This window comes from Rhinichthys klamathensis, unplaced genomic scaffold (assembly GCF_029890125.1).
Source record: "Rhinichthys klamathensis goyatoka isolate OS25496 unplaced genomic scaffold, OSU_Roscu_1.1 h1tg000036l_1, whole genome shotgun sequence".
NCBI classification, from domain to species: Eukaryota; Metazoa; Chordata; class Actinopteri; order Cypriniformes; family Leuciscidae; genus Rhinichthys; species Rhinichthys klamathensis.
In genome coordinates, this window is record NW_026606584.1 from 11,577,675 (window position 1) to 11,596,442 (window position 18,768).

The 18,768-nt window shown below is 39.0% G+C and overlaps 2 protein-coding genes across 3 annotated transcripts; one reads left to right on the forward strand and one right to left on the reverse strand.

Moving 5' to 3' along the window:
• Nucleotides 1-120: 120 nt before the first annotated feature.
• Nucleotides 121-9,313, forward strand: zgc:172121 (uncharacterized protein LOC337599 homolog). Of its 2 annotated transcripts, none has more exons than XM_056246374.1 (8): nt 121-212; nt 284-351; nt 6,172-6,344; nt 6,438-6,544; nt 6,625-6,786; nt 7,635-7,840; nt 8,680-8,753; nt 8,833-9,313. In XM_056246374.1, exons 1-8 carry the CDS (start codon nt 141-143, stop codon nt 8,892-8,894), a joined length of 924 nt encoding a protein of 307 aa, XP_056102349.1. In that variant the 5' UTR covers nt 121-140; the 3' UTR covers nt 8,895-9,313. The 2 variants fall into 2 exon arrangements, with proteins under 2 accessions (XP_056102349.1, XP_056102350.1); XM_056246375.1 differs by having other exon boundaries at nt 138-195.
• A 673-nt stretch (nt 9,314-9,986) lies between these two features.
• On the reverse strand, nt 9,987-18,715 carry LOC130081329 (basic immunoglobulin-like variable motif-containing protein). The gene is made up of 10 exons (XM_056246373.1): nt 18,651-18,715; nt 17,351-17,926; nt 16,347-16,476; nt 16,181-16,276; nt 15,841-15,945; nt 12,988-13,082; nt 12,620-12,752; nt 11,004-11,087; nt 10,827-10,923; nt 9,987-10,734 (listed from the first exon to the last, which is right to left on the reverse strand). Exons 2-10 carry the CDS (start codon nt 17,823-17,825, stop codon nt 10,441-10,443), a joined length of 1,509 nt encoding a protein of 502 aa, XP_056102348.1. The 5' UTR covers nt 17,826-17,926; nt 18,651-18,715; the 3' UTR covers nt 9,987-10,440.
• Nucleotides 18,716-18,768: the final 53 nt, after the last annotated feature.

Consider the following 18,768-nt stretch of genomic DNA (forward strand, 5'->3'; position numbering starts at 1 on the left):
ACGATTTTAAAATTGGGTTTAGCTTAAAATGTTGCAAACCTTTCACAATACAAGACAAAGGTCTTTTGTCATTTCAAAAGTTTTTTTTTTTTAGGTGAGGTTTATTGTTTGAGGAATTTCCACTAACCACAGCAGTTAAAATGGATCCCAGTCCACTCATTTTAGATGGAGGTCTTGCAACAGAACTTGAAGCAAGTGGGTTCCAATTACAGGTAGGTACCTAGTCTACACAGACTTATTGTCACTAATCACAAGTTTACTCACGCATATATTGTGTTTGCAGGGAGATCCACTGTGGAGTGCAAGACTTCTGCATACAAACCCACAGGCCATTAAGGACGTACATTACAGGTAATTACAGGCTTCATTATGTTCTGTACCTGGGTGGTCATGCAGTGCACGAAGTGTGAAACACTGTATAATATAAAAAATATATTGCTTATAATTACTGTATATTTATTATATGCAGTGTTTTTGTCATTTTTATTATATATATATCCTTTTTATTATATATATATCCAAATCCTCAGTCCTCATCCTGCTGGATCTGTCTGCTGCTTTTGACACAGTTAACCACCAGATCCTCCTGTCAATCCTAAAGATGAAGGGCATCTCGGGAACTGCACTCCAATGGTTCGAGTCTTACCTCTCAGGTAGGTCCTTTAGGGTGTCGTGGAGAGGTGTGGCATCTAAGACCCAACATCTAGCTACTGGGGTGCCTCAGGGCTCAGTGCTTGGACCACTCCTCTTCTCCATCTACATGACATCACTAGGATCTGTGATTCAGAAACATGGCTTTTCCTATCATTGCTACGCTGATGACACGCAACTCTACCTCTCATTCCAGCCTGACGATCCGACGGTAGCTGCTCGTATCTCAGCCTGCCTGACAGACATTTCTGGCTGGATGAAGGACCACCACCTTCAACTAAACCTTGCGAAGACAGAGCTACTTGTGGTCCCGGCCAACCCAACACTTCATCTCAACTTCTCCATTCAGCTAGGCTCGTCATCCATAACTCCATCAAGGTCAGCTAAGAGCCTTGGGGTTGTAATTGATGATCAGTTGAAATTCACAGACCACATTGCTAGAACTGCCCGGTCCTGCAGATTTGCCTTGCACAACATTAGGAGGATCAGGCCCTTCCTTACAGAGCATGCCACACAACTCCTTGTCCAAGCACTTGTTTTATCCAGACTGGACTACTGTAATGCTCTCCTGGCTGGTCTTCCAGCTTGCTCTGTTAAACCTCTACAACTGATCCAGAATGCTGCAGCCAGAGTAGTCTTCAATGAGCCGAAGAGAGCACACGTCACTCCTCTCCTCACACAATTGCACTGGTTGCCAGTTGCCGCTCGCATTAAATTCAAGGCACTGACGTTTGCCTACAGAACAACCACTGGCACTGCTCCATCTTACCTAAACTCATTACTTCAGACTTATGTGCCATCCAGAAACCTGCGCTCTGCTAGCGAATGTCGTCTTGTGGTACCATCTCAAAGAGGCACAAAATCTCTTTCTCGGACCTTTACCATGGCTGTTCCCTGTTGGTGGAATGATCTGCCTAACTCAACCAGAGCTTCTGAGTCAGTAGCCACTTTCAAGAAACTGCTGAAGACATATCTTTTTCGGCAGCACTTGATTCAGTAGAATTAACACTTTCTCTTCTCTTCTATTCTATAAAAAAAAAAAAAAAAAAAAAAAAAAAAAAACTGCACTAAAATTGAACTGAGAGGGGTTATAGCACTTACGTATTGTTGTCCTACTGTTAGTTTAACTGCTTCTATTGTTCTCATTTGTAAGTCGCTTTGGATAAAAGCGTCTGCTAAATGAATAAATGTAAATGTAATGTAAATGTAATATATATACATATATATATATATATATATATATATATATATATATACAGACTCACCTAAAGGATTATTAGGAACACCATACTAATACTGTGTTTGACCCCCTTTCGCCTTCAGAACTGCCTTAATTCTACGTGGCATTGATTCAACAAGGTGCTGAAAGCATTCTTTTGAATTGTTGGCCCATATTGATAGGATAGCATCTTGCAGTTGATGGAGATTTGTGGGATGCACATCCAGGGCACGAAGCTCCCGTTCCACCACATCCTAAAGATGCTCTATTGGGTTGAGATCTGGTGACTGTGGGGGCCATTTTAGTACAGTGAACTCATTATCATGTTCAAGAAACCAATTTGAAATGATTCGAGCTTTGTGACATGGTGCATTATCCTGCTGGAAGTAGCCTCCAGAGGATGGGTACATGGTGGCCATAAAGGGATGGACATGGTCAGAAACAATGCTCAGGTAGGCCGTGGCATTTAAACGATGCCCAATAGGCACTAAGGGGCCTAAAGTGTGCCAAGAAAACATCCCCCACACCATTACACCACCACCACCAGCCTGCACAGTGGTAACAAGGCATGATGGATCCATGTTCTCATTCTGTTTACGCCAAATTCTGACTCTACCATCTGAATGTCTCAACAGAAATCGAGACTCATCAGACCAGGCAACATTTTTCCAGTCTTCAACTGTCCAATTTTGGTGAGCTCTTGCAAATTGTAGCCTCTTTTTCCTATTTGTAGTGGAGATGAGTGGTACCCGGTGGGGTCTTCTGCTGTTGTAGGCCATCAGCCTCAAGGTTGTGTGTGTTGTGGCTTCACAAATGCTTTGCTGCATACCTCGGTTGTAACGAGTGGTTATTTCAGTCAAAGTTGCTCTTCTATCAGCTTGAAACAATCAGCCCATTCTCCTCTGACCTCTAGCATCAACAAGGCATTTTCGCCCACAGGACTGCCGCATACTGGATGTTTTTCCCTTTTCACACCATTCTTTGTAAACCCTAGAAATGGTTGTACGTGAAAATCCCAGTAACTTAGCAGATTGTGAAATACTCAGACTGGCCCGTCTGGCACCAACAACCATGCCACGCTCAAAATGGCTTAAATCACCTTTCTTTCCCATTCTGACATTCAGTTTGGAGTTCAGGAGATTGTCTTGACCAGGACCACACCCCTAAATGCATTGAAGCAACTGCCATGTGATTGGTTGATTAGATAATTGCATTAATGAGAAATTGAACAGGTGTTCCTAATAATCCTTTAGGTGAATGTATATATACAGGTCCTTCTCAAAAAATTAGCATATTGTGATAAAGTTCATTATTTTCCATAATGTAATCATAAAAATTAAACTTTCATATATTTTAGATTCATTGCACACCAACTGAAATATTTCAGGTCTTTTATTGTTTTAATACTGATGATTTTGGCATACAGCTCATGAAAACCCAAAATTCCTGTCTCAAAAAATTAGCATATTTCATCCGACCAATAAAATAAGTGTTTATAATACAAAAAAAAAAGTCAACCTTCAAATAATTATGTTCAGTTATGCACTCAATAGTCAATACTTGGTCGGGAATCCTTTTGCAGAAATGACTGCTTCAATGCGGCGTGGCATGGAGGCAATCAGCCTGTGGCACTGCTGAGGTGTTATGGAGGCCCGGGATGCTTCGATAGCGGCCTTAAGCTCATCCAGAGTGTTGGGTCTTGCGTCTCTCAACTTTCTTTTCACAATATCCCACAGATTCTCTATGGGGTTCAGGTCAGGGGAGCTGGCAGGTCAATTGAGCACAGTAATACCATGGTCAGTAAACCATTTACCAGTGGTTTTGGCACTGTGAGCAGGTGCCAGGTCGTGCTGAAAAATGAAATCTTCATCTCCATAAAGCTTTTCAGCAGATGGAAGCATGAAGTGCTCCAAAATCTCCTGATAGCTAGCTGCATTGACCCTGCCCTTGATAAAACACAGTGCACCAACACCAGCAGCTGACATGGCACCCCAGACCATCACTGACTGTGGGTACTTGACACTAGACTTCAGGCATTTTGGCATTTCCTCCTCCCCAGTCTTCCTCCAGACTCTGGCACCTTGATTTCCGAATGACATGCAAAACTGAGCAACAGTCCAGTGCTGCTTCTCTGTAGCCCAGGTCAGGCGCTTCTGCCGCTGTTTCTGGTTCAAAAGTGGCTTGACCTGGGGAATGCGGCACCTGTAGCCCATTACCTGCACACGCCTGTGCACGGTGGCTCTGGATGTTTCTACTCCAGACTCAGTCCACTGCTTCCGCAGGTCCCCCAAGGTCTGGAATCGGTCCTTCTCCACAATCTTCCTCAGGGTCCGGTCACCTCTTCTCGTTGTGCAGCGTTTTTTGCCACACTTTTTCCTTCCCACAGACATCCCACTGAGGTGCCTTGATACAGCACTCTGGGAACAGCCTATTTTTTTTTTTTCAGCCTATTTCTTTCTGTCTTACCCTCTTGCTTGAGGGTGTCAATGATGGCCTTCTGGACAGCAGTCAGGTCGGCAGTCTTACCCATTATTGCGGTTTTGAGTAATGCAACAGGCTGGGAGTTTTTAAAAGCCTCAGAAATCTTTTGCAGGTGTTTAGAGTTAATTAGTTGATTCAGATGATTAGGTTAATAGCTCGTTTAGAGACCCTTTTCATGATATGCTAATTTTTTGAGACAGGAATTTGGGGTTTTCATGAGCTGTATGCCAAAATCATCAGTATTAAAACAATAAAAGACCTGAAATATTTCAGTTGGTGTGCAATGAATCTAAAATATATGAAAGTTAAATTTGTATCATTACATTATGGAAAATAATTAACTTTATCACAATATGCTAATTTTTTGAGAAGGACCTGTATAGTACCGGTCAAAAGTTTGGAAACATTACTGTTTTTAATGTTTTTGAAAGAAGTCTCTTATGCTCATCAAGCCTGCATTTATTTGATCAAAATACAGGAGAAAAAACCCCAGTAATACTGTGAAATATTATTACAATTTAAAATAATGTTTTTTTATTATTTGAATATACTTTAAAATACAATTTATTTCTGTGATACAAAGCTGAATTTTTATCAGCCATTACTTCAGTCGTCAGTGTCACATGATCTTTCAGAAATCATTCTAATATGCTGATTTATTAACAATATTGGAAACAGTTGTGCTGCTTTATAATTTTATATACCGGTAACTTTTGATACTTTTTTCTGGATTCTTTGACGAATAACACGTTAAAAAAAGAACAGCATTTATTTAAAATAGAAATATTTTGTAACAATATACACTACCGTTCAAAAGTTTTGGGTCAGTCATTTTTTCTTTCTTTTTTTATTATACTTTTATTCAGCAAGAATGTGATAAAAAGTGATAGCAAAGCTTTATATTATTAGAAAAGATTTCTATTTTGAATAAATGCTGTTCCTTTTAACTTTTTATTCATCAATGAATACTGAAAAAAGTATCACTGGTTCCAAAAAAAATATTAAGCAGCACAACTGTTTCCAACAATGATAATAACTGAGTATCAAATAAGCATATTAGAATGATTTCTGAAGGATCATGTGACACTGAAGACAGATGATATTTCACACACATGAATACAAATAATATTTCATGATATTACTGTTTTTTTTCTGTATTTTGATCAAATAAATGCAGGCTTGATGAGCATAAGAGACTTCTTTCAAAAACATTAAAATTAGTAATGACCGGTACTGTATTGTACTTTCTTAAAAATGTATTTGTCAGCTGCAGGAATAATTAAGTAAACAACAACAAAAGGTTAAAAAAAGTTATTGAAAATGTTTAAAAAAAACAACAACTGTAGAGTCAAATAAAATTTTGGGGTTTGAGGTCAGTAATTATTAAACAAGCTGTTCTTTTGAGCTTTCAATTCATAAAATAAACCTTAAAATTACAGTTTCACTTTCCACAAAAAATATTAAGCAGCACAACTGTTTTTACAATGATAATAATCAGCATATTAAAATGATTTCTGAAGGAAAATGTGATTGAAGACTGGAGTAATGATGCTGAAAATTCAGCTTTGCCATCACATGAATAAAATACATTTAAAAATATTTAATTAGAAAATAGTTATTTTAAGTTGTAATACTATTTCACAACATTACTGTTTTTACAGTTTTTTTATTAAATAAATGCATGCATAAGAGACTTCTTTCCAAAACATCTTAAACCATAATTTATTAATCTTTCAGTCATTTGGTATTTCTGCATGCCTCTATTCTATGACAAGAATTATTTAATATTTGATGAATGGCTGATCTGACTTTTTAAATAGATTTCTTCAAAGCGGTTCTGATGTCATAACAACAGCCACATATCAGGCCACCATTGAGGGATTCGTGAAATATCTTGGTCTCCGGCCTGAGGAAGCACAGCAGATGATGATGTCAGGGGTTCAACTGGCAAAAGAGACAGTTCGTGAGTTCATGTCTTACTCACCCAAATCAGGTGTGTGCAAGTCTAACTTCTGCTAAGCTAAATCATTAATTTGATCAAGTTTCTGCTACACAAAATCTAAAATGAATACTGTATATCCCCAAGAAAACAGAAGAGAGCCTTTGGTTGCAGGCTCAGTGGGTCCATATGGGGCCTTTCTACATGACGGGTCAGAGTACACAGGGGCCTATGAGGACAAGATGACATTGGAGGTAATGAAAGATAAAGCTCTTTGTCTGCCCAAGCTGCATCCTCACAAGAATATCAAGTGCATTTTTCCCTTTTGTCTTAGGAGTTGAAAGACTGGCATCGTCCACAGATCCAGTGCTTAGTAAAAGCTGGAGCTGATCTAGTTGCCATGGAGACCATTCCAGGTCTCAAAGAGGCGGAGGCTCTGGTGGAAGTACTCAAAGAATTTCCCGAAATTAAAGCCTGGCTTTCCTTTTCCTGTAAGGTGACTGATATTAATGGATAAGCTTTCCTTGAATTACAAATACCGCACATATATTGTGATATGCAATGGTAAATTGCAATTATAACACACTTGCAACCATTTATGTGATTAAAACAAGTAAGAGTGTGCTAGACATTGCTATTAAAGGCACAATATGACACAAGTCATCCAGCTTGTATTAATATATGATATTCTAATATCGATCTAGCTTACTGCAATGTGCAACAAGTGTCTCATACCACCCACCGAGCAAACGCAGAGTAACATTATAACATAACTTTCAACACACTCAAATGTATTTTTAGTATGATTGTTTTGACCAAGTAAAACATTACCCCATAATATTGACCTCTGACCTGTATTAGTAATCCAGCACTTGTGGCTGTTTCATTAGAATGAAATAAAATAATGTGAATTTAAGTGATAAAACGTAACTAACAATGTTCAAGTTTAGGGAGGAAGGTGAACATTAAATGTAACTTTAATTGTAAAATATGCATAAACAACAAAACAAAAAGAGCGGCTGAGGCCGACTGCGGCATATAAGCGTAATAAAAACAGCAATGTAAAATGTTGCTGGCTCTCGGCCCGCCCTGCTTCATACCACAGTAACGTTAATAGATATTTAATACATTAGCTCATCCATGAACCCAATGTCTCCTTCGGATTGCTTTCCATCGGCTGTGGAGGTCCCATGGTTCCACGCTCATTCATGGCGTCCTCAAGCTACACCTTTGTTGTTGTTTTTAATAAGTGACCTCTAGCGGCGAAACTTACCGTATTGTTCTGAATATAAGAATATAATATTTTTCTTGGAAATACCTGTTTAATGCAACAATGTGTTTCAGGACATTCATAATATTTCAAGCGGGAGGAGCTTTTCTGAGGCGGTTCAGGTGGCCTGTAGGTCCACACAGCTGGTTGCTGTGGGGGTGAACTGTTGTCCCGCTTCTTTGGTGAAACCGCTTCTAGAGTCAGCCAAGTCACACAAGAAAGCAGATTTGAGCTGGGTGGTCTATCCTAACAGTGGAGAGAGATGGGACCCCAAGACCGGGTGAGATTAATCAATATTTTTTTCATTTAACTTTTCATTTATTTAATTAAATTGACAGGGTTCCAACATTCATGAAAGATTTAACATTTGGAATGGAAAATTTTATTAAAAATGAAATCTTTAAATTTTCTTTCCAGACATGGACATTAATATTTGATTCCATTTCATCCCGTATATTTCGTATATTAAAAATCACTCTTTGTGAATGTAATATTTATGTAATTTGTTATAAGAAATTAATATTTTTATTTAGTAAGGATGCATTTAACTGATCAAAAGTGACAGTAAAGTCTATTTAAAATGCTGTTATTTTCTATTGCTCAAATATATCACGGTTTCCACAAAAATATTAAGCAGCAGTATTAAGCGACTGTTTTCAACATTGATAATAAACAGTGTTTCTTGTGCACCAAATCAGCATATTAGAATGATTTCTAAAGGATCGTTACCCTGAAGACTGGAGTAATTGATGCTGAAAATTTAGTTTTGCCATGACTGAAATTACATTTTAAAATATTAAAACAGAAAAGTTATTTTAATTGATCGTATTTCACATTATTATTTTTTGTCCTGTATTTTGATCAAATAAATGCAGCCTTGGTGAGCATACGAGACTTCTTTCAAAAACATTAAACATTCTTACCAATACAACCCCAAACTTTTGAACCGGGTAATTAAATAAAACGTTGTAATCACAAAATTTAAAAAAATGACTGCAAAAGTCATAGAAATTGATTGGTCAAAAGGTATGGGAACCCTGAATTTATTTACTTAGATCGTATCTGACACAATTTGTCTCAATAGTTTCATTGTGTAAGGCTGTTCTGAATCTATTCCAGATGGATAACGGAAAAACAGACATCATTTGCCAAATTAAGCCTCGACTGGAAAGAACAAGGGGCTTTGTGGATTGGTTGGTATCAAGTTGCACCAGTTAATACTAAGACTTGTTCTTTACTGTTGCGCTGACTCACCAAGATTTCTGTTAACAGGTGGCTGCTGCCGTGTTGGTCCTGCTGATATAACTGCACTGAAGCAACAGCTACATGTATAGCAATGACTCGTCATGAAACATGACACCGTTCACATCTAGTTACTTATGAAATAATGCACCAATGTGTAAGAAGGTGTATAAATATTTTATTCATAAATAAAAATAATACCAACACTAGATGACTAGACATTGAACATCATACATTAGATGTCGCTGTGTTAAAGGAAGAACACAAATCACAATGCACATAAAACATGGAAGCAATCATGCAATCTTAGCTCACAGCGTTGCACAAAGAACGTGATTGTAATCCTTCAAGTTAGTATTTACTATAAGTTAGCGCCATTTTAATGGACTGTCACTTCACTATAGCCTGAATCTGATCCACTGACACATTATTAAACTGTCTGATATCTTCATGATAACTTAGTTTGTATTTTTTTTAGACTTACACTAATAAAACCATTTTGTGTCTTCTATGTGATGTTCGGAGCATTCTGCGTACACTTTATGCAGAATATGCATTTTTTTAGTCCATACCGTCCTCCAATTATCTACCATCAGTAGCATATATATCCACCAAATAGCATATAACTGAAATGGATATTGATCAGAAAATTAAATATTCACTAAATGCTCTTGGTACACTTAATGTGCATGCAGTCACAAATTGCAGCAAAATTTTGCAGAAAAAAATGTTTAGCAATGTATGTCGCTTTACTCATGCTTTAATGTCGCTTTCTGTTGGTCATTGAATCCTCATGACCAAGTTAAACCCGTTTTATCGCTGTCCTCTGTCACATCTTGACCTCTGTTCTGGAGCCAAATTTTGGCAAGATTTCGCAGGCAAAAAAGGCCCATTGTCTACAGCTCACAGAAGTCATTACATGTGACCAACTTGAACCCATTGTGAAAACTGCATGGGGAAATGTTTAGCCCTCACGCAAAATTCCCGATTGCATGGATTTTGCACGCAAAAATTAGCTACACAATGGTAAATGTGACCGCACAATTTATTTAATGATTCATTTATTCACAATGTGTTTAGCAAAGCAGCATCAGAAGTGACTTAACCTCTTGGAGAGCCTAAGTAGTATTTTTAATCCCACAATGGGGCAGTCGTAATTGGTAATTGGTAACCCGAAAGTTCGATTCTCAATACCGCCAGGATACTTACTCAATACCTAACCCTCAACCGCTCCCCGGGCGCCATAGCAAAAATGGCTGCCCACTGCTCCTGATGGGTTGTGCGTGTTATCTATTCACTACTAGTAATGTGTGTGCACTAACTTGGATGGGTTAAATGCAGAGAACAAATTCTGAGTATGGGTTACCATACTTGGCCTTCAATTTGATTCACATTGCTGTAGAAAGGTAGCATTACAAGAACCTTCCTAACGAGAGGTTATCGTTCCTTCTTTATGGGCATCAAACCAGCATTCTTATGGTTACCAGCCATATCTACTAAACAACACCATTTGGCTTGCAACCGCATCTATCATATCTAACCTTTCACTGTTGCTAACAACCTGGAGAGATGAATATTCTTGTTTTAAACTGTCGAAACCCAATTGGCTCTTCAGGAGGAAGGTTGGAGACTTCAGACTTAGTCAGTTATGTCTTCATCCAGGTCACTGTCTGGAGAGCCTCTCTGCCTGTACTCTGCGGTGTTGGACAAACGCTTCCAGGCATTGTCGGTCTTGTTCCCCGTACTGAGGGACCTACCCAGACGTTTCACCCCTCGCTCCTCAGAACCGTCCTCTGTCGCAGATTGACCTCTGTGTTCTGAAGCCTGATGGTGGAGATCATGCCTCAGATTTTCTAGATTCAGTGCCCATGGTCCCAACTTTTGCCAGTTCACTCTCTGGAAGGCCATAATGCAATGCAGATTGCCTCCAACCTATACAAATATTATTGAAATAACAAATATGTGAAACAATTCTAATGTCCAAATTATTGTACAAGTACCATCACCATACTCAACTCGCTTACCTTCTTGGTTTTGCGATACTGAATGCCTCTCTCTGTATGACGAATGTCCAAGTATTCTGGGTTCTGAGTATTCAGATCCGTCACAATATCTGCCCATCTGATTAAAAATGAGGTTAGAATGTGTGCGTCATATTTATAATTTGACCAAGTACTACAATTCCATAAAATGAACCATACTTTTTACAGTGGATTGCAGGGTGTTTCCTGCTTGGTTCGCCAATGAGAATCCAGTGTTCCATCTCATTAAGCGGCAGTGACCCCCTGTAAAAATAATAATAATAATAAAGAAAATGGCTTTCTTTCTTAATTAGAAGAAATGGATATTGTAACACTTTCATACCATTTCATATTGTAATACCAATGCTCAATAATAAGGATGGCCCGGGGTCAGTGAGATTTTTTTTTAAATACTTTTGGTGGATTGTCCCTAATGCTGCCTTCACGTGGTTTCGGAATTATCATAAATACGAGTTTCCTAGTTAAAAATTGGACATGAACGCCCTCAAGTCGTATTTACCAGCGGGAAGCTCGGGGATCATTTTGATACCCGAGTTGGACGTGCCATAAACTTTAAACATGGCGAAGGGAAGAACGATTATTGCTGTGACTGCTATTCTTTACTAGTTTTTTTTCCATGTCACCATCACCATGTCTTGTCATTAAAGTAGTGCATATTTACAAATATTAATAACCATTTAAAGCATAAATGTTTTATACACAGCGAAAAATAGCCTGCATTTGACTGAAATTCCAGAATTGTCAGCAAGCTGACTATCTAGATAGCGCAGTGAATGCTTATATAGTTGTCAATGAATGGGACGTTAAATATCAGTTTGGCTTTAAAACGATTTTCCTAATAAATAGGCAAGAATAAACCTGGTGTCCTCCATGATTCCTGTTCTTCCCGACAACAAAGCACTTGAGTGCGACAAGCTCATAATCACAACTTCAGAAATGGGAACTAGGAAATTTCCGACAGCACATGAGGGCAGTATAAATCTTACATTCGTTGATCTTGTATGCTACCGTTCAAAAGTTTGGGGTCGGTAAGACTTTTTAATGTTTTTGAGAGAAGTCTCTTATGCTGACCAAGCGTGCATGTATTCGATCAAAATACGGTTTAATAAAAGTAATATTGTAAAATATTACAAAACTGTAATAGTAGAAAATTTAAAACAACTTTTTATTTCTGTGATGGTAAAGCTAAATTTTCAGCATCTATTACTCCAGTTAACAGTGTCATATGATCCTTTCACAGATCATTCTAAAATTCTGATTTGGTGGACAAGAAACATTTATTATAATTATCAATGTTAAAAACAGTTGTGCTGCTTTTATATTTAAAAAATATTTAAAAAAAACAATAAATATGTGGAAACTTTGATTTGTTTTCGAGATACTCGAAATAGAAAGTTTATTATAGCTTAATTAAAAACATATTTTAACACTAATTTTCTTAACCCAAAAATTACTGAACACAAACATTTGAACGAGAATGTACATTACGTTTGTTTGCATTAAAAAATGCAAACATTGAATGCCTAAACATTTGGCATTCAAAGAATGAAAAACTAAAAATTGAAAACATATTTACATATTTTCTGACACACATAAAAGTTCAATACTATATATTTATTTATTTATTTATTTGGAGTGGCAAGTAAAAGCCTGAAGGAAAAAAAAGGGGACAAAATAGGCCTGAATGCATTATTAAACATTTTCTTACAACCATAACGACCAGAATTTAACAAATATGAGAATAAAATGAAAACCAAAGTTGCTGTATGTTGTACCTGTATGCTTTGGCTGCTTTTAGTGGTGTAGCTTCATAGCCCACAGGGCAGAAATAGTGATTCTGACAGTGGTAAATGTAGGCCATGGATTCATCTTTGAGTCCCTGCGTCAGCTTCAGCAACGCCCCCTCAGCTAGAATGAACAAACATGCTCTATAATATGCTACTCAAGTATTTTCATGACAGAATAATATTGTTTTATAATAGATAAACTGTCTATATCTTAACATAAGATTAAGGAAATATCACATATTACATTTGAACTACTGTCTGCTGACTCTGCTTAACAAACTAGATCAAGAGTATTTGTAGAACAATAAGGTGTTGCAGCCTCTGTTCGTATGAAAAATGATTCAGAATTCACACACCTGTCTCTCCTGCTGTCTTGTGCTTCCCATGAGGTTTGTACAGAATATAAGAGCATCCCCGGACACGAAAATTATCGTTGATTTGTCTGAACCATCTGCACCAATATAAAAACAACAAATCAAAGTTTGGGGTCAGTACGATATATATTTTTAAGAAATTAATACTTTTATTCATCAAGGATGCAATTAAATTGATCAAACGTGACAAAGACTTTTACATTGTTAAAAAAATATATATATTGAACTTTCAATTAATCAAAGAAAAGAAAGGGGGGGTGGAGGGGGACACTCCTTTTTCTCCGGATGTTGAAGCCTTACTGAAATGACGCAGTGAAACTGCACAAGCCAAAGCAGTGCAGGAATCTACACAAGTCTATTGGCTGAGCAGTGTAATCTGCACAAACCTTATCGGTGTGCAGCAAAAAACAGTTCCGCCGGCCCACAGCGAGTCAGGCTTTTACAGCTGCTTCTTCCTCGTCCCGAAGAAGGATGGCGGCCTCAGGCCCATCCTGGATCTCTGAATATGAAACGCCCGTTCAAGATGTTAACATTGAAGCAAATCCTCTCGCAAGTGTGTCCAGGGGATTGTTTTTTCTCAGTGGATCTGAAAGATGCCTACTTTAATATCCAGATTGCGGACTGTCTCTGGCACCGCACAATTTCACTAAGTGTATGGATGCAGCCCTCTCCTCTCTGAGACAGAAGGGATCATGCATCCTGAATTACCTCAACGACTTGCTCGTTTTAGCACAGTCGGAGCCTGAGTTAGACACTCACAAATCCTTTCTCCTCAGCCATTGGGAATGCCTGGGACTCAGGATCAACTTAGCCAAGAGCTCACTGTCTTCCAGCCAGCGAATCGCTTTCCTGGGAGCAGTTCTCGACGCGGCCCAAATGCATCAAACAAATCAGGGACGACAGGCGTACAGTCCTTCTGGTGGCCCCCCTCTGACGGACCCAGCCTTGGTTCCCCGAGTTGATGCATCTGCTAGCAGCAGCCCCATGGTCAATTCCCCTAAGAAAGGACCTCCTTTCCCAGGCGAAAGGAACGATTTGACACTCCCAACCCGAGTTGTGTGCCCTCCATTTATGGCCCCTCAATGGGAACTTACAGACCTCCTAGAGAGGGTCCTAAACACTGTCTCTGAGGATAGAGCCCCGTCCACGAGACGCCTCTACTCCCTTAAGTGCTCTGTTTTCTCTGACTGTTGTACAGACCGGAATAAAGACCCAACTTCCTGGTACTGTTTTTCCTACAAGAGCGGATGGACACGGGCTGCACCCCTTTTACGGACACGGGCAGCCATAGCAGCATACCACGCTCCTGTGGCCGGCCATTCTCTAGGCAGGAACAACCTACCTTCGAGCCGCTACAGTTGGCTGAGCTGCAGCCACTTTCGCTTAAGACCGCCCTCCTGCTAGCTTCAGCATCGGTCAAGCGAGTGGGTGACTTGCAAGCGCTCTCAGTGAGTGCATCTTGCCTTGAGCGCATCTTGCCATTGGGCCTAATGACTGCAAAGTCGTCCTCAAACCAAGACACGGCCATGTACCCAATGTGCTACTAAGACAAGCATGAATTACACTTACTCTGCCCCGTTAGGGCCCTAATGCTGGGGCCACACCACAAGATATTCGGGCCGATTTCTCCCCTTCCAGCAATCCTAAGTGAAGTCCCAATTATCTTGATGGTTCTACAGATGAGGCAGCACCAAAGGGCATCCGGTCACGAAGCAAAGATGATCCCGCTGGAAATGGACGCCCATTGGATTGGCCTACACTTCAATGAGCCTTCAGTGCCTATTGGTATAAGAGCTCACTCCACCAGAGGCATGATCTCTTCCTGGGCGTGTTCCAGTGGTGTATACATTGGCAACATCTGTGCGGCAGCCGGCTGGTCCTCGCCGTCCACCTTCGCCAGGTTTTACAACTTGGACGTTTCTGCACTGCAAGCCCGAGTCCTCTCTGTTTAGCTGGGTTTGACCTCAGAGTGAGCTCAGCCCACTAGTATCCCCCTGAAGGCTCCATCTCATGGTCTGAGCCCCTTTTTCTAGTCTGGCAAATACCTTGCCCTTGCTTAGCTCTACTGCCCTCTAGACCCTTATATAGTAAGTGTCTTAGACTGGGGCCTTAGAACGATTGTTGTTCTGCAATCACAGCACGGCGTGATTGGATTGGTTACCCATTGCAATACAAGTGAACGATCGATAGGAAACGTACTTGGTTACTAACGTAACAGGAATGCGTATTGCGTAGCTGGCCATGCTATTATGCTACATGACTAGGCGTTTGTCACTTTAGTCGAGTTGATCTCAATCCTATGGCGAGACGAGCCCGTTTTATAGATAGATGCTACACCCATTCTTGCGGGTTGCGCACATTGGTTTGCACAGATTACACTGCTCAGCCAATAGGCTTGTGCAGTTTCACTGCATTATTCAATAAGGCTTCAACATTCAGAGAAAATTTTGTTTTCCCCCCATCGCGTCTATACTCGTTCCCGTTATCTCAAGGTAGTAACCGAGTATGTTTTCAACACTGATGATGATATAATAATAATAAGAAGAAATGTTTTTAAGCACCAAATTAACATATAAGAATGATATCTGAAGGAACATGTGACACTTTTGACTGAAGTAATGATGCTAAAAATTAAGCTTTGCCATTTTGTAATTTTAAATTGTAATAATATTTCACAATATTGCTGTTATAATTCTATTAAATAAAATAAATGCAACTTTGGTGAGCACAAGATACTTTTTTACAGACCCCAAACTTTTAATGGTAGTGAATGTATTGATGTATGTTAACACATTTTGAGAAACTGTTAAAATGCAAAACCTACAGTAAACTCACCGCATCAGAGTGGCATTGCCAGTGAACGGTCCAAACTTGATATCTTCAAACGGAGGCTGAAAACCAAGTATATTCAGGGCTTCTTCTTGAGAAATAGGTGGGAGACTGAACAAATCAATCCTAAAGGTTACTCTTTGCAATTTCTACCAGACCAGATTAGAAATCTTAAAATAGATCAAGTGAATATGCTGTTTTTTCTCCTAAAAATACATATTCCTTGGTATATTTTTGAACAGTGTGCCAAGTCTCATACATTAAATCAGCAGAGGCTGATCCAAAACTTAAATAATTTACAATATGAAATTAGCTAGCTGTTGATAAATTTCAGCAAGGAACACACCTGCCTGCTCCTAGAGTACTGTAGAGAAAGTTCCAACAAGAGACAAGTGAAGAGATTCCACATGATGTTTTATACTGGGGTCGGCTGATGCAGTACCTTAAACATCAGAGAGGAGTGGTTAAACGTGCACTTTTTGAGTCTCATTTGTCATTCATTAGTGTATTACCATCTACGGAGGTCCAAGACTTTTCTCTGTTTGATCTCCTCCAGAGAGGCTTGAGGTGGGAGATCTTGCAGGTTTCTGCTGAGCCTGTCAGACGATTTCATTTTCTTAGAGTTGAATTTCTTTAAATTACCTGAGGAAAAACACACTTAATCCTTTAAAAACATTCTAAGTAATATATTATATATTAATATATATTATACTCATTCTGGTTCAAATTTACACTCACTTATCAAGTAGAAGAATTTGTTTCACTGGAATATATACAGTAAAAGACCCTTAAAATGCAGTGAATAATGGCTTAGCTGGAGTTTGGATAAAGTTAACTCAATGTTAAGCTTCATTAAACATATGTAGAGAGCATGATTATCATTCTGAATCTGCCCTGTGTACTTTGTCTCAGCAAAGATTCCTCAGATCAGTAATTCCATAGTATTACCATTTCTAGACTCTGTTTGATCAGGCACTGAGTGATGGCACACATCCAATGCATTCTATCTATAAACACTGAATCTGGGAATAATTACAAATTACTTAGGTGAAATCCATGTGACAGAGTCACCTGTGTCAGTGAAGTCATCACTGATGTTACATAAATCACAGCAGATGGTCAATGAGCTAATTTTCCTGGCATATTTTGCTCAACAGCATGTGGAATAAAAATGACCCTGATATATTTTGTTACTTTTCACTATTAGTTTACTGATAATAAAAGTATTGTGATAATAAGCTTACACATGATTTTCAAAGGATTCTTCAAGGTGATCTGTGGTCTTTAACAAAAATTCCCTAAACATGACAATACCCTATCCTGAAATATATAAGCAGCTTTATATTTTCATGTATTAAAACCCATTTATATTGTGAGAAAAATATTAAACGTTATATCATGAAAACAACTAAATATAATGTTTCCAAAATTATTGGAAACAATAATTGGAAAAGTTTGAAAACCCCTGGTCAAAAGTATATGTCTGTGTTTGTGATCATTTTAGAGAGACTCATACTTGTTCTGGTTTTCCGGGTTAAAACCACATCAAAATCAGAGGTGTCAATCTCCCAGGCCAGCACAGGCTTGTTGCTGGATGACACAACCTCCATATCACAGTTCCCATCTAAAGACACACTTATTCCCCCTGAGTGACACTGGGAGGGGGTTGCAGTGTTAGTCTTGACTAATGATATCCCAGTGTCTGGATTGGTTGGTGGTGCATCTTCAGATGTGATGATGGGTCGGGCTCGGTTGAGCAGAGCATAGTCCGAGCAGACGGTGTAGAACTTCTCTCGGGAGTGTGTTACAGGGCAGGTCCAAGGAAGCTGCAGTTCAGCGCTGGAGGCCCGTCGCACCCGCAGCGCATCACTCGTCAACGGGCTCAGGAAGCTGCGCTCACGCTCATCCTCTCTGCCCGGGGCCCGTGATGGGGCCTCTTGATCAGTTCTAGCAGATCCGTTGGCACCTTCACTTTCCACAGTGTTAGGCATTGAACGGAGAACTGGGATGACGGTTAGGAGAATACAGGTGTACTCCAGCTGTGACGGCTTGGTCCCAGAAAAGAGCTCAAAGAAAGAATCTCACCCACTGACTACAATTAAGAATAAGACAGAAAGTGCAATAATAATAATAATATATAATAATATATATATATATAGATCACATCTAACAAAAGTTTTTGTTTACATCTAAGTGTGTATAATATTATATCACATATACACACACACTGACACACATATACACACACACATATATATATATATATATATATATAGTCTATAATATTTGTGTTTTTATATATTATGTCTGTGTGTGTGTACTGTATATCGTCTATATATTATCTAAACAAAAACTTGGTGGATTTTCTGTAAAATAAGGTGTGGTGTGACACTGTTGTCTCCATCACCATGATCATAGTCCCTACACTAAGCCAGAGATTGCTATTAATTGCAATTATGAAACTGACAACAGCTTTAAACGACGTGTAATCTTCTATAGATGGTACCACATGGTTGAATTCGACTTAACTTACATCATTATCATCGTCAACAACACTACCGTCGTTTTAGGTCATTATTTATCGATGATGGTCCGTAGGCATCATTTCAGGAATAGATTGTAAGATAAATCGCTGCAATGTAAGTTTAAACCACCATATAAATAATATAGATATCTGAATAATAGCTAAACAGCATCAATGTAGCATCAATGGGCTCTTCGAAAGATTTTAACCCTTACATAAATGTGGGTTCATAGCGCAAATATGTATCCTTATTTACTTAATCTTAGTTAAAATAATAATAATAAACACATACCTTGCCAATTCTGCAGGAATAATTTATGTATACTGCTCTGCCAGCGCGAGCTCTCTGTTTGACTGAGTGCCTGCCTAGGCTAGCTGTGTTTTAACGGGCTCTACCAATCTCAAAGACA